At 44.3% G+C, this 16435-nt stretch overlaps 1 protein-coding gene across 6 annotated transcripts in view; it reads right to left on the bottom strand.

Moving 5' to 3' along the window:
• BCAS3 (BCAS3 microtubule associated cell migration factor) overlaps window positions 1-16371 on the bottom strand; it is a 454783-nt gene extending 438412 nt beyond the window's left edge. For 4 of the 6 annotated variants that reach the window (XM_083714447.1, XM_083714444.1, XM_083714448.1 and 1 more), the window contains exons 1-5: window positions 16007-16337; window positions 9946-10033; window positions 8267-8321; window positions 7554-7629; window positions 6385-6491 (exon numbers count right to left, since the gene is read on the bottom strand). In XM_083714447.1, coding sequence (XP_083570573.1) covers window positions 6385-6491; window positions 7554-7629; window positions 8267-8321; window positions 9946-10016 — 309 coding nt within the window. In that variant the 5' untranslated portion in view covers window positions 10017-10033; window positions 16007-16337. Of the gene's footprint in view, window positions 1-6384; window positions 6492-7553; window positions 7630-8266; window positions 8322-9945; window positions 10034-16006 lie in introns of all 6 variants that reach the window. The other 2 variants (XM_083714443.1, XM_083714445.1) reach the window with 2 other exon arrangements.
• Window positions 16372-16435: the final 64 nt, after the last annotated feature.

Here is a 16435-nt window from a genome sequence, read left to right as displayed (position 1 = left end):
CCTGCCTCATGCTGCCTAACAGTAGGGCCAGTCCTGCTTGCCCAACAAAGGAGCGGCTGGGTAAAGGGCAGGAAAGATGCTTTAAATTTTTTTCAGTTAAAGAGCCATCCTCATTATTTCGGCAGGCAGGGTTTTAAAGGCGCCACCAAAAATTGTCGGAGCCTCTGTGATGTCTTCAAAATGTTGGCAACCCTAATAATCCGAGTTGACAAGCGGCCGTTGTTTCTGTCCTTTTTTGTGCAACGGATGAAGTTCTGAGCCAGCTCCACATTTTAATATTCTTTGATTTCACTAATGCAAGACAACGGCAAGGCGTTTGTTGTCTTAAAACTGAAGACTTTCTCCAGACATGTTGAAAAGAATGAAGCCTTTGGCTAAGCATGTGAACAGCACAGCTTCAATGACCTGGTGCAGATGCAACACTGAGCCTGAGGGACTCTTGAACTCCTCCTACCTGGTGTGCCTAAGAGGGAATCTCCTGTACTGCCCCCCCCCCCGCAAAAAAGAAAGACACAACACCACTGACGACATGCTCCGTCTTCCTGATTCAAATCTGCCCCCAGTTCAAGCTCTACCCTCTCTGCACAGTAATCATATTAACCTACCTTACAGGGTTGTGGTAAGAACTGCCAAAATACAGTACATAAATAAATAAATAAATAAAGTACAGGGAATCTGTGGCCCTCCAGCTGTCAATGGACTACAACTCCCATAATCTCTGACTACTGGCTTTGCTGGCTGCTGTGAGTCCAGTGACATCTGGAGAGCCACAGGTTCCCCTTCCCCAATGTGCATTTAGAAATCTGAACTCTCAGAGGAGCTCTAGAAAAGGTACGGAGAACTGCACACAGTCCTCGTTTATTTCACCGCTCTCTCCCTGGGAAGAGCAAAGCAGCAAAGGGCACTATGCGAGGGTGCAAGCACCATGTGCACATTTTGCACCATGCTTTGGTTTACTAATGCAAGGCAACAGTAGGGTATTTGTTCCCTTAAAAACAGAGGCTTTTGTGTGGAGTTGGGGGGTGGTAGTGGTTAGTTTTAACCACAGCTAACATTGGTGTCAGCGGATTCCTTAACCCCAGTTAAGTTGGAGATGGAGCAAAGTGAGTCCTGATGCTACACATGGACTGGCTCAATATATACAGACTTGGGAGTGTGTGTGTGTGTGTGTGTGTGTGTGTGTGTGTGTGTGTGTTGCTTAATATTTACAGAAGTATAGGATCCCAACAACTTTTATAGAAAACGTTTTACCATGTTTCTCTGGTGATCTTATTTGTGTGCTCTATGAAACATCAACACTGCTAGGATGACATCTGGCTGTCTGCAGCTGAGAGATCTGCCATCTTGCAAGGCTTTTGGAGGACCAGAAACTCAAAGACTGCAGCCTTTAAGACATAATATACCTGTATGCTCCTGTGCCTTGGTTTCAGCTGAATCCATTCAACAGGTTTCCACTTTTCCCCACAAGAATAAAATCAAATAATAATGCCCACTTTTACCCCCAAATTGCCATGTACTTGGCACTGCACGGGGCAATTCTGGGTTGCAAAGGACATAATAAATGCCTTCTGCCAGATTCAGGACCCTCAACACAACTTCTACATTTACTGATGCCTGAGCACACACACACACACACACAAAGGCCACTGTTGAAGCCCATATTACAATGCATTATATTGAGGAAGACATGGGGAACTACAACTCCCATCATCCCTGACCACTGTCCATGCTAGCTGATGGGACTGATGGGACCTGGAGTCCAACAACATCTGGAGAGCTGCAGGTACCCCATCCCTGAATTAGGTTATTGTATTACTATTATGGCTAGCCCAGTCTTATTTGTTTTTTAACATTGTTTGTTTTTTAATGTATCTTTTCTGTTTCTGTTTCTTTGGTAACAGGGCAATACAGTGGTACCTCGGGTTACATACGCTTCAGGTCACAGACACTTCAAGTTACAGACTCCGCTAACCCAGAAATAGTACCTTGGGTTAAGAACTTTGCTTCAGGATGAGAACAGAAATTGTGCTCCGGCAGCGCGGTGGCAGCTGGAGGCCCCATCAGCTAAAGTGATGCTTCAGGGTTAAGAACAGTTTCAGGTTAAGAACGGACCTCCGGAACAAATTAAGTACTTAACCTGTGGTACCACTGTATTTCCATAAGAGACAGTCACTTTGAACAGAAGCCCATTTGAAGGAGAAACCAGTTCCAAACGTTTTGCAGCTGGTGCTGCTGCAATGGCAGGATGGCGAGGGAAACACCACCAAAAGTTCTACTCAGAGTCGACCACTGAAATTAATTCATAAGCCATACCCTGCACCACTTGGAATGATTTCATCCCATTTCCCTTCTTCAAAAATGCACCATTTTCTTTCTTTTTTATTTAAAGATGACTTTAAACCTCCCCACCCACCTTTTCCCCTGCGGGTGGGGAGGGGGAAATGAAGGGAAAGTTGTTGAAATAAACAGCTTCCTCCCCCCCCCCCTTTTGTGCATCATAGATTAACACACCACACTTCAAAAAATAAAATAAATCTCCCGGGCTGTTTGCCGTGCCCAACCGTTACCAGAGCCCTTTGAAGCAAATCTAAATGGGATATTCCATTTGCAAGTAACACTTTGGTAGTCAAAAGATCTTACTCTGAGGGGGATTTAATGCAAAACCACTCAGACTGGAGAGAGACACACCATCAGAAAGGAGGGCCAAGAAGTGTTTCCAAGCCCATGTAACACCATTATGGAGGGTGTCGGCTTAGGAACTGTCATAAACACTTCATAATCACTCAGACACAAACCGGGTTGCCTGGAGCACATTAGTTTATTAAGTGCTGAATAGGTGTCCAGCAGAACAGAGAACTAAAGCACAACGCTATAGATAAAAGGGGGAAGTTTGCACGCACTATTAAGAGGCTTGGGGCATTGGGGGGCTTTTGGGGTGAGTGGGAGGGTTTCTAAATATAGAAATCTAAAAGGGAAGCACCTCTGTACAGTTACCAAGAACAGATAATAAGACAAAACTCCTCATCTATAGATACCTAAAGTGTATCTTATCACAGGAAGGGGGCATGGATTACTTTGGTGGCTTTTAAATACTAATCAGCGGAACCCCAAGGCTTATTATCTGTAGGATAGTGATGCTGTCAGGATGGGCTTTGGGACAGAGGTCTGAGGTCCCTAACAACAGAATGAGCGAGAGGGCTGGCAAATAACAGCAAGGCTTTTTAAAGTAAGTGAAATAATGTGCACGACCAGCTAAAGCTGGGCCCCCCAATAAGGCCATTTAAGTCCAGAGTCCAAAACTGCCTAACTGTACCACCAATCACAATAGACTGGCATTCCTGAAATGGCTTCTACACCACTATTGACCTTCCTCCACAAAACACAGCTGCAGGATTATATCCGACTCTCAAATCATGAGGCTTGATAGTGAAGATCAGAGAGGCTGGGCCATGTAAATCAATGGAAGGGGGGAAACCTGTGGTGCTCCAGATGTTGTTGGACTCCCAGTTCCCATGGCATGGCCAATGGTCAGGGATGATGTGAGTCCAACATCTGGAGTACCTTTGAAGTAAATTGACCCTAAATCCTAAAACACACTCTGTTGTGTGCAAGGGGTTTCCAAATGGACATGGGAAAGGTTGTTCTGAAGGTCGAACCTTTGCAGCCCACCAACTGGAAGAAACAGCTCCTGAACGGCTCGGAATTTATCAGGAGCTCCTCCAAGGGAAGACTGAGCACACATTGAACAAATGGTCCTGAAAAAGACAACTTGCCTGCCAGCTTCTCCTGCCAACACATAGCCATAAGGGAGCACATGGTGTATTCTGAGGCACACTCAGTGTGCACAGGGCAACTATCTGGCCTGGGTCTAGTAGGAAAACAGGAACACAGAAACCCCAGCAATGTGCAGAGGTTCTTTAGCTGGCAATGTGAAAAGGATTTTATTGCTGCACTGTAAGGATGGGGAAGAAATCTGATTCAGTTTGCATTCAATGGTTAATCTACTTAAATTTCCACTTCCTGAAACTGAAATGTAGTCAACCTTTGAAGTTCTAACTTCTCTGAGTTTTGCAATGCAGCTCTCCAGCTAAATAACATGCAGAAAAATGCATATATGAGTTAAAAACAATACATTTTCTGTTGTGGGGGGAGTGGATCTTACAAAAACAAAAACAACCATACATATAAGGAGAGATTGGCACTAAAATACTGAGTGTTTTCATGAGGACGTAAAAAAAACCCCAGCAGATTGGTTTGCAAATGTGCAGAGCTTAACTTAAAACTACAAAAATAAGAAAACAAGAGAAATAGAAATTGTCAGATTCTGCCACCCTCCTGCAAAAGAAGCTTCTCCTCAAGTGCCAGCACATGACACAGAATCTGTTTAACATCATCCCTGCCTTCCCCGTCTCTGTTGCAAACCAGCTTCCAAAGTTTGCTGCCACCAAAGCGGCTGATGCAGCTCTCCTGTTCTTAGCTCGGTATCATAGCGACACCTAATGCTCATTCCCAAAAACATCACTCTTTGTGACAGCACAGCACTCAAAGGATATAAAGACACACTCGTTCTCGTTTGACACACCTGACAAAATATTATGAAAAGCAGTAACTGATTGAAGAACATTAAAATTAAAAAATAAAAAACCTGCTGGGTTAATCCAGAGGCTTATATTTTTCTTTTTCCTTTTACAAGTTTTTATTGATTTTTATACAAATGCAAATGCAAGAACCATTAAACACTTACCCAGCAGTACATATAACAGTGTTTGTTCTATGAACTGAATTTAGCCATTAGCTTACTCATTCAATGTTCACACATATTATTTAACATAACCTCTCCACTGAGAAGATTGAATGGTTGGTGTAACAAGGTCTTGATTGTGGTCATTAACTTACACTAAGTCACAAACGAACAACCAAACCCTAGACCAACCCCAACCTCTCTCACCGCCAAAGGAACACAAGCGAATAGCAAAGAGTACGTGCGCAAGCAATGCTGACACAAAACCCCACACGTACATTAAGCAAAATAGAAACATCGCCACCCAACCCCATCCCCACTCACTATTTCCCTCTCCACCTCTTTCCCCCTTTTCTTCCTAATGTAACACTAATGTCTCAACAAATGAAACTGATCTGTAGAAAATGTAACTTGAAAAAGAGACATTGCACATACCTTTGTAAACCAAGAAAACTAAAAAAAAAAAACTTAAAAAAAACTTATGCTGAGGAAGGGGGTCTGTGTTTCTTGGGAGGTATTTCTTTTTATTATGCCTTTAGTCCCTCTCCTATGTCTGGTGGTGCTGTGGGTTAAACCACAGAGCCTAGCACTTGCTGATCAGAAGGTTCGAATCCCCATGACGGGGTGAGCTCCCATTGTTCGATCCCTGCTCCTGCCAACCTAGCTGTTCGAAAGCATGTCAAAGTGCAAGTAGATAAATAGGTACCACTCCAGCGGGAAGGTAAACGGCTTTTCCGTGCACTGCTCTGGTTCGCCAGAAGTGGCTTAGTGATGCTGGCCACATGACCCGGAAGCTGTACGCCGGCTCCCTCGGCCAGTAAAGCAAGATGAGCGCCGCAACCCCAGAGTTGTCCGCGACTGGACCTAATGGTCAGGGGTCCCTTTACCTTTACCCTTATGTCCAGCGAGATTCTCAGAAATTGCTGAAAATCCAAGATTAGCCAAGATATGTTCAGGGGTATTTCAGACTGGTTGTTCCATTGTTGAGCTATTGCTAATTTTGCTGCATTCAGTAAGAAGTCTACTAAGTTACCTGTGGTGCAAGCTGGAGCCCAAGTCTATGTCTAAAGATGGTAGGACTAAGGCAGGATTTGTTGAAAGAGGTTGGCTTGTAATTGCGGATTTAATGGAGAATACTTCATTCCAAAAGTTTTTAACATTCAGAGAACCTCCTTTGGTGCTTTTGCTTGGCTGGAGTGCGTTTTGGCTATGAACATGCCTCTTTGATTGCCTAGACAGTGAAGTGTGTATGTGTGTATAGAAACCCCATGGCTCAGGTGCAAAGCCTGTATCTTCTAGGAGCTGTGTGTTCAGTTTTGTGGACCCAAATAGTTTTTTTTTATTATTACAGCAGGAATTTTACCTCATTCCTGATTTTATCATTCCACTTTGAATTTTATTTTCATTGTAGTAAGTTTCTCGTACACCACTTAGAGCCATCTGTGAATAAGCAGGGTATAGTTTGTCAACGTAAAGAAAGAAGGATGTAGACTAGAGTTAAGGACGTAAGAAGAGCCCTGCCAAATCAGGCCAATGGATCATCTAGTCCAGCATCCTGTTCTCACAGTGGCCAACCAGGTGCCTATGCGGAACCTGCAAGCAATCAAGGCATGAGTACAACAGCATATCAATGAGATACTTACAGGTATGCTCCATATCTGTATCCCATCGCTGTAGCCAATCATGAGCAGCAAAGGAGGCTCATTGCCAGTGCTGTGCATCTCGTGCAATTCTACATTCCTTGAGGTATCTAAAAGGTACAGAAGAAAAACCAGAAATCACAGTAGTGTAGCATCAAAGCAAGGTGACTCTTACACACACACACACACACCGTTTAAACATTCTGAGCAGCTAACAACAAACAGAGCTTAGCAAATGCTGACATTTACTCGGAATTCTGGTAGGACAGATCCTTTTGCACAAGGTCACAGGTTCAATCCTAGGTTGTGCTGGAAAAGTCTCCCACCCTGTCTAAAAACCCTGGAGAGCTACTGCCAGGGAGTGTAGACCAGGGACAGCTGAAGCGATGCCCTCCATTTGTTGCTGTACTACAGCTTCCTGCCCATGGGCAACATGAACCATGATGGTTGAAGACACATTGGGATTTTGACAAGCGAGTCCAGAAGAGTTATTCTCTCAAGATGTCAACATCTGAGGAGGGAATTACCTTGCAGACTATAAATACCAACCTTATTTATAAGTAAATAAATAAATGTAATACAGAAGTCTGCTGCAATGCTCCTTTACCAAAATTTAAGTATTAGCCTTGTGCAAGACTTGTATATTTATTTAAAAAAAACCAAATGAAAGTTAATGTTTCCCCACCAACATCCCCAAACCAGAAGGCTCCATTGTGCCCATTGCAAAACTTGGGGTCATTTTTATTGTGCATTCATGATGGTATCAGGACAGTTATACATGATCCCACTTTCAATGATGTTTGCATTTGCAAAAGGTTTGGCCTTAGTGCTATGTTGAATACAACTGATTGCTATGAAACATCAGCAAAAATGTAAAAACTGGGTTACGTAAGTGATACTAATCTGAAAGTGCCAGGTCTTAGCAAACCACTGGAAGTATAGAATTGGGGCCTGATCCTAGTGGATGCCTGCTAAACATCATATGGAGGGAAAGCTGCAGATGCTGAACAAGCAGGCAGTGGGACATATATACAGAAGAAGGTAGGCCATGATGGATATATCCCCAAGTCCCCAAGCTGTTTAGAACTGCAAATGGTCAAAGCCAAACCTTGAATGACTGGCAACCCAAGAACAAATATAGAAAACAGGATAGTGGATGGGGAGAGACGTACCATTCAAGTCAGAATTTTCAAATCTGACCCATACAATTTTCTCTTTTTCTTCTGTAGGAGTTGTACCACTGTAGGCCTATAAGGAAAAGGGGGAGGGAGAGAGAAAATTGTCAAAATATTATTATTGCCTACCCACGATGATAACGCCCAAAACAAGCTATAACAATCTACTAATCCAACCTGTGGGGCTTGCAACAAAATGTTGCAGTGTATCCTCCTAAAGAAACAGACAGCTATTTCCTTCAGGCGGGGCAGGCCATTCCACATGCCATTTTACTTTTCCAACAGACTCTCATTATAATAGAAGTACTAAGTGTGCTTAGTCCTCTTTGTTCTGTGAGGCTTTCATGGGCAAAAGGGGATGCTCATTTAGACGGATTTTAATGTTAGATGCAATATTGGAGTTCAACTCAAGGAGGCCAATATCTTCTCCTTGTCTTGCAGTGGCCCCGTTTTGCCTAAAATCCTATCAACACTCACCATGTTAAGTTTGATATTAAGAGGAGTTTTTAAAATACAACACAATCAAGACATCAGTCATGGGTCTACTTTGCCCAGAATTTAATTGACTAAACTGTCGGAACATGAAAGCCTTAATAGCTGTATTCTGCATGTTTAACTGCAATGTGTTTCAGGTTACCTACTGTGCCCTACTGTTAAAGGAGAAAAGTAAGGAAATACACCAGTCAGCATTACAAAATACCTGTACTTACCTGTGGTACAACATCTTGCAGAAAGGTAACAACACTTTCCATATACGACTGTTCTCTGTATGCCCAGGAAAAAAAAGAAGAAAAATGAAAATCCAAAAATACTTCATTTTACTTATGACATTTTATGCCACCTTTGAAGGACTCAAAGTGCTCCCCTGTTTCATCTTCACAAAAGCCCTGCAAGGTAGGAGAGGCTGAGGGATAGTGTGGCTGTAAGATAGGGAGCGAGCCTTTTCTAGGGGAGGCTAAGATCTGAGCTATACTCAAAATTGCCACGTGGAGGAGAGACGTGCAATTACTGTTGTGTTTAACCTTAACTCTAAAAGTCAACAAAGTAGTTAATGAAGCAAACATTAAAACTCAAATAAAATGTTTTGATATGGACTAATATATGAAATCCATACAAAACTACCTAGCAGCAGATCTCAATATTATCTATATACTCAAACAATAAAATATATTCATGACAGCAAGTTAATAAGAAATTAGATAAAAGAACCCAGTGTATTTCAACCTAGCAGATCTTCCTCAGCAGCATAATGGTCAATGAATTTCTAGAGCATAACCAGCCAAATCTTTTGGGGAGCAATATGGCGAGGGGGGCGGGTATGCTCACTGTAATAAATATACGATTTCAGCAGTGGCAGGTACTGAAATATATGTTGAAAAGTATTGCAAAACCTGCTGAACATGGACATACTAAGTATTTTTGTCCAGGTTATTTTTATATTCATGTATTATTTAATTATCACCTCAGCCAAAACAAAACAGTTCCTAAACAATTCACAGGAAACAAAGGTGGGGGAAAGCAAAATTTTATTATCTAATTTAGATGGTCCCTGCTTTGTTTTGATTTATTATATTTCTATGCCGCTTTTCATTTAAATGAATCCCAAAGCGTCTTACAAACAATAAATAACAGTAACATGATATAACAATAATAGAACATGTTTTCTTCTGAAGCGTCTGTAACCTCAGGTACCACTGTAGGTTGATTTTGAAGTCATCCCAGAATAGAAAGAACCAACTTGGATGGCTCTAAAAGAAGATTAGACATATCTTTGGAGGAGAAGGATATCAATGGACACTAGCCGTTTTTGGAGCAATATGCCTCTGAAAACTAGTTGCTGGGAGCCACAGATGGGGAGAATTACTGTTGTGCTCAGGTCATGCTTACAAGCTTCCCATAGGGGCATCTTGTTAGCCACTGTGAGAAAAGGGTGCAGGAACAGGTGGGCCTTTGGCCTGATCCACCTGCAGCGCTCTTCTTCGGCTCTTAAAAAGAAATATCTGTTCTCAGGTAGATGGGATTACTCTAGGTTGGGGCGGTGCACCTTTGGCTCTCCAGATGTTGCTGCTTCCTGCATTGCAGCAGGTTGGACTAAACAATCCCTTGAAGTTACTTCCAACTCTACAATTCTATGGACTACAACTCCCATCAGCCCCAGCAAGCCTGACTAATGGCCAGGGATCATGGGAGTTGTAGTTCAACAAACATCTGGAGGGCCCCAGGTTCTTGCCCCCTGCATTAAGCGGTAAGGCATATCAGAAAGGTGCTCAACACCTTTCAATAGCCTCTGCAGTGGAGATGCACTCCTTTAAGCTTCATCTTCCATTTGTAACTCCAGGTGAACCACACAAGATTCCTCAGTGTTCAAAGCAGTGCTTCAGACACTTACGTGACAGCCTGTGGACGAACCACTGCTCCTCCAGTACATCGGCTTGGGCGACGGGGAGACTCAGCAGCCATTGCTGATCTGTAGATTCCTGCATGCAGAAGAGGTTTGATTTTTTTAAAGTTATTTTTACAGAACGTCTCACAAGTTTTCTGCCATTGAGAGAACCAGTCTTTCACACTTATCACCAGTGATATTTAAGCAAGTAGCTGCCGCATCACAATAGGACAATGGCAGTATCATCCTGCAGCAGACCAGAAGAGGAAGGTTATGATGAAAATATGATGCAACCCAGATCCATACTTGGTAGCACAGGCATAGATGCTTTATGGCCTTGGTACAACTTTGCTAATTCTTAAACTTGATGAAAAAAGGAAGGAACAACCTCAGGATCTAAACAAAGCACAATTCTTTACTGCAGTTCTAAGTGTTTGTGAGTTGAGAACCCCTTTTTCAGGAGCTGTGGAAAGAAACAATGGCAACATGAGTCTTAAAAATGTAATGTATCGTATACTACATATATGCTAGAGAAAGTTTACCCAGTCTAAAAATCTTTAAAGCACATGGTCAAAAGTGCACCTATTCAGAAAAAGGTCTGGAAAATATTCTTTTCTTTTGTTATTCTTTTAAAAGTCTGATATGGGTGTAAGTGTTCAGGACAGATATATTTTTTTGTCATGTGCTTGAAATATTTTGGGGCCATATTAGCTTGCTATAGTATGTGTCAGGGGTTCAGAAGGAGAGACACAGGAGGGGGAGCAAATGGAGAGTGAGGAGGAGGAGTACGAGGGGGGCGCAGGCAGTGACAGTGGCCAGAGTTATTCCACAAGCCTCTCTAGCGAATCGGAGGACTCACAGAAGGGAGCGCCGGTGGCCAGAGCGAGGGGGGCTCCAGGGGGGAAGCCCCAGGAGGAAGGGGCCAGCGGGGAGTCCCTGAGCAGCAGTTGGAGATCAGGACCAGCGTCTCCACCAGAGCGCAGTGGGGAGGGGGAGTCCCAGGAGTCGGGACCAGTGTCCTCACCACCAGAGGGAGGAGAGGAGTCAGGTTTGGCAACGCCCACATCAGGAAGCGGGGAAACGGTCAGAAGGAAAGTCACCGGCTGGGCGCGCGCGCCAAGTTCAAATGTACAGGAGCGCGGCACAGCAGGGAGCCCGGGAAGGGAGCCAGGTCCTAAAGCCCGCCGGAGGGAGGGACAAGACTCAGGGGGCTCAGCGTCAGAGGAGTCCAGGAAGGAGGAAACCCCAGAGGGCAGAAGGACCCAGCGAAGGAAAGAACAGCGTAAGAGGTGGAGCCGGGCTAGAATCTTAAACTGGTGTGGGTGGAGCAGTGAGTCAGAGGGGACTTAGCCGGTCTAGCGTCAAGACGTGGGTCTGCGTGCCCAGAGCTTGGAAATGGAAACTAAACTTTAATAAAGACTTTTGTATATAACATCCACTGGGCGTTGGTCCTCTGTGAGCTGGGACCTAGCGGCAGTCCTGACAGTATGAAACTTACATTATAATATATTATGCTGCCATTATTTCCATTTGTAGCTCCTGAAAAAGGAGTCCTCAACTCCAAAATGTGCAGCTACAATCATTTTTCTTCACTGAGCCCCTGTGCTTGCTCCCTCTTTATTTGCCCTGTACTTTTCAGGTGCTCTTCCTCTCTACTGACTGTGTTTTAATTTTTAAACTGTCCAGCTCACTATGCACATGGAGTATGCACTGTCATGAACACGCACGCACACAAGTTCACACCTTTTATAAAGTATATTTGACCTGTAAGTAGCCCCTGTGTCTAGTTCAGGTGTGGACTATTGAAATGTACTCTACACAGGGCTACCCTTGAAGACGGCTAAGAAGCTTCAGCTAGTAAAGAATGTCACAGGGAGACATCTGTAAAGGGTCCTGAGATGGATTCATAAGCATTTCTTAAGGAACTGGCGTAGGCTGCCTGCACAGGGCCCAGTTTATGGTACTGAAATTGCTGTATAAATTCTGAACCACTCAAGACCCAAATACTTGAAGAAATACCTCTCCCAATATGTGCTGGTCCATGCCTTAAGATCAGCAGGGGAGGTTCTGCTTGTGATTGTGATTATGGGTGAGGAGTTGGCACTGTGTGTATCTGCAGTGACACCTTGCCTGTTGAACTTTCTACCTTTGAAGGGGAGAATGATTGAGAACAACTGCACTACTTTAAAGCAGCTAAACCAGAAGAGGGAGTGAATCTGGTGAAGCACAGAGAGATGTAGGCAGCAACAGGCAGGCAAATTTAAAGAGGAAAACGTTATGATATCAGCGCAGTAAACTGGAAACCATAGGAGAGGTTTCCCACAGGCATCTGCTTGGCCACTGTGAGAACAGGATGTTAGACTAAATGGGCCTTTGGCTTGATCCAGCAGGCTTGTGTTCTGTCCTTAACTGCCCTGGGATAACAACTGATATGTGGTTGTTTAGAAGTGAGTAAATGAGTAAAAAAAGGAGGGGGGGGTGCTTCTGTTTTAAATCAAATAACTAAAGGCAGCACAACATCACCAGCTAACACTCAGAGAGCCAGTGTGGTGAAGTGGTTAGCATGTCATACCAGGCCAGCTCGGCTATGAAGTTCATTGAGGAACCTTTTGCCATTTGCTGTCTATTAGCCCAGCCTAGCTCAACGGCTTGCTGTGAGGGTGAAATGGGAGAGGGAGGAGACGCCATTGGAGGAAGAGCAGGATAAAAGCAGACAAAATACTTCCAGTGTGCAATAAATGATATCTGCCATAGTCAAGAGCCACTCTTTTTCAAAACTTTGTTTTTTGTGGGTGGGATTTTCCTTTTGGAATACCCTTCCCATCTCGACAAATCGGGTTCTGAGATATTTATCGCTTGCTGGTATGTGACCAGACAACAAAAAAACAGACTTTGAAACTGACCTTCCAACTGGAAGAGAACTGCTGGTGCAGAGAAGATCAGTACCTGATCCTGAGTAGATGATCGTAAATTATGAACACTTGCTATGCCCCATTTATTTATTTATTTATTTATTTATTTATTTATTGCCATGCATGTAAAGCTGAATGTGCACAAGTTAATGAGTATAAGTTGTATAAAGGATAGCCAATTAGCATACATCCCAAATAGCTTTCTCCAAAGAAAATCTACAGTACTGAAAAAACAGTACTGACTTGCACTCCTGTCACCTTCCTTGCCTGCCTTGAAGATAGATGCCCCCTAAGGGGAGCAACATGACAGTTCCCTCCACTCCCCAAGGCTAGGCTGGGTTCAATTTTAAATGTCTTACTCTGAATATTTTAGTCATTTAAAGCAGAGTCAAGAGTGTGGTCAAAACAAACCTGCTCCCCTCACTCAGGCATATACAATGCACTGGCCAGCAGGGGGCTACGGCACACACTAATGACCCGAAAATCCAGGGTTGGCAGAGCTCTGTTACCACTGCTTAGGAACAAAAGCACAAAACCTGATGGTAGTTGCTACCTCCTGCTAGGACACAAAGGAGTTGGTATATCCCACTCCAACCCACTTCTCCATCTGTTTGAACACTCAAAGAATAGCAAGGGACTGAAGTGGTGAGCTGTCAAAGGTTTACACGGAGTGCAAAAGCATTCATGCTAGGGAAAAAGCCACAGTTCAGCAGTAGAGCATCTTCTGTGCCTACATAAAATCCAAGGTTCAATCCCGGGCATCTCGAAGCAGGACAAGGAAAACTATCTGCATGAAACCCTGGAAAGCAGTTGCCAGTCAATGTAGACTATACTGAGCTAGATGGACCAATAGTCTGACTCAGGAGAAGGCAGATGCCAATGTTCCTATAGCCTCACCACTCACTTTCAGCTGAATTATGACTCTAGTCTCCATCTCTCCAGCTAAAGTTTTCCCACCTCTCCTACTGCCATATGTTTCCACCCCCATCTCAAGCATTTCCCATCCACTCATACAAGCATACCTACATATACACACATACGTACATATAATACACATAGAGGATGTACTAGCCTTAATATAAACTGTTCTTGCCTTTTAGCAGGCTTTCTGTGGTTTTTAATTGCTCTGTAGTTTCATTCTTGTGGGCCTTGTCCTACATTGCTTTTTATGTTGAAGATGGCAAGCTGCCTGAATATTTATTACAAAGGTAGGGGTCAAAAGCTAAAAAACAAGAAACAATGAGTGTGTTTGATCCCATTTACACATTATATGTACTTGCATGTATGCCAAATACTAAAATAAATGTCATACCTGCTAACCTCTTTCACACAAACATGTGATTACACATACATCTCTGCCCCAACCCCAGAAAGGCTTGCCCAGTGCCTTTGTTAAATATATTTAGGCACCAGACAAAAACATTCCTCTTCTCCCAGGTCTTTGTTTAATTAAACAATCTGTGGCCTTTTAAACTTTGATAGGGTCTGTTGCTCTTGTTCTTTTGGTCTGTATTTTTTTGTTTTTATATTGTAAACCTCTCTGTGATTCTCAGATGAAGGGCAGTACAGAAATATAAAAAACAAACAAGCAAATCTGCAGCTCTTTACTGAATGAGATTCCAGTTAACCCCATATTCTTCCCCCAACTGCCATATATTTCTTCTTCCTTATGTCTCCACTATTGCATATATAACACACCACACACATAAAACTTTATGCATGTAAACAATTCATGTGAGATATACACTGGCATATGCATGATATGTGTGTGTAGTTGTAGCAAAGCCTATGATGGCTCATAGGACAAACTCAAAAATCCACATTAGCATACCGTCCAACATTTCTCTGATGAAAATAGGGATGTCCCATTCAATAATGGTAATTTTACTATTTATACTCCACACATCTTATTGGGTTGCCCCAGCACTCTAGGCAGCTTCCAACAGATATCAAAACATAATAAAATATTAAACATTTAAGAAAACTTCCCTATACAGGATTGCCTTCAGGTGGCTCGGGGGTTGGATAATTCCATACCCTCCAACATTTCTCCAATAAAAATAGGAACATCCTAAGGAAAAGCGGGATATTCCAGGATCAAATAAGAAACTGGGGTGGCTTCTCTAAATCAGGGATGTCCCTGGAATATAGGGGCGCTTGGAGGGTCTGCATTAGGGCAGCACATTTAGTAGGCAGACTGAAATGTCACAAAATAAAGTGTGCACAAGTTTCCAAGTTCTCCAGAACCCCACCAGCCAAGATGGTAAATAAAGCAGGGAGTGGGAGGAGAGAAAAAAGTGGCCAATGTTGCTGCAAAGGAGTCTGGATTTAGTCTGTCTTACTGTGTGTGTTTGGTTTGGTTTTGTGTGTGTGTGTGTGTGTGTGCATCTCACACACAATCACATTTGCTTTTATGCGAACCACTTTGACAATGCCTGTGTTTGTAGAAAATGCAGTCCATATCTAAATCAGCTATGACTACGTATGCACCCAGGTGTGTAGTAAAAATAATAATAAGAAGATGATAAACAATTACTCCACCATTTATGAATTGCTTCCTATGAAGTACCTCAAAGCGATTTCGCAATACCAGGCTGTGCCCAAAGCTAGTCGGAGCCAGAGACAAAATTGGAAGGAATAGAAATGCCTGCTTCAGGTCCATAACTCCCAATGGCTCTACTCTTGAGTAGAACTCCGTCCTGGACTTGAAGCTGCCTTTGATATATGCAGTCGCTTTCTATACGGGTTGCATCCAGCAGGTGCCAAATTCCTATAACACTCCCTCCCACAAAATGCCCACCTCCCACCCCTTTCCCCTTCCTCATTTACCTGCTTCTCCCTCCTCCTCCATTTGCCCCCCATATCCCCCTTCCTCACACCCCCCACAGATGCCAACCATGTCCTCCCCTCCCCAAGGCATGTCATTGCCTCCCTCACTCCCCTCGGCCCTCGTAGGTATGCAGTTACCTCAGACATTTCTCCCCCCCCCCCAACATTCCCCCCTGCCACTTCCTCCCCCCTCAATAAGGAGCTGCCTCCCCAATAATGCCCCCCTCACCGCTGCCCCTCCCCCCACCCCTTGGCACTCCTGTCAGCGTCAGCCCTCCCCCCCCCTCAGCCGCCCCCCCGCTCCAACTAGCCCCGCCCGCTCCTACCTGCTGCTGCCGCCGCCGATGCGTCCCGCTTCCTCCCCTCTCTGACAGTGTTTGGGACCCTCTCGCCGGCCACCACACCGACAGCCAATGGCCTGCCAGAGAAGGCGGGACTTGTTCGGCCGGCTCCTCCAATGGCTCCGGGGGACCCGGGGAGCGACGTCACGGGCACTGCGGGTGGTTGCACTTCCAGAGCTCTGCCCCGCTGCCCAGAGGCTCCTTCTTCCCGTTCGTCTCTAGCAAGGATAGGCTGAGAGAACTTAGCCTCCCCTCCAAAAAAAAAGTGGTGAGAGCTGGCGCGGGGGGAGAGACTCTTTGGGCACGCCCACCTGGAGAAGGGGGGGAAGGTTTTGTTTACATCCGGGGATCAGATAGAGGCGGGCGCTTCAGCCGCAGGCGAAGATAGGTCGCGGCCGGTCCGAAGCTGAGTCA

This window comes from Podarcis gaigeae (assembly GCF_964106915.1).
Source record: "Podarcis gaigeae genome assembly, chromosome: 15".
NCBI classification, from domain to species: domain Eukaryota; kingdom Metazoa; phylum Chordata; class Lepidosauria; order Squamata; family Lacertidae; genus Podarcis; species Podarcis gaigeae.
The sequence above is the reverse complement of the archived record's forward strand: the minus strand, read 5'-3'. Positions and strand labels throughout refer to the sequence as shown.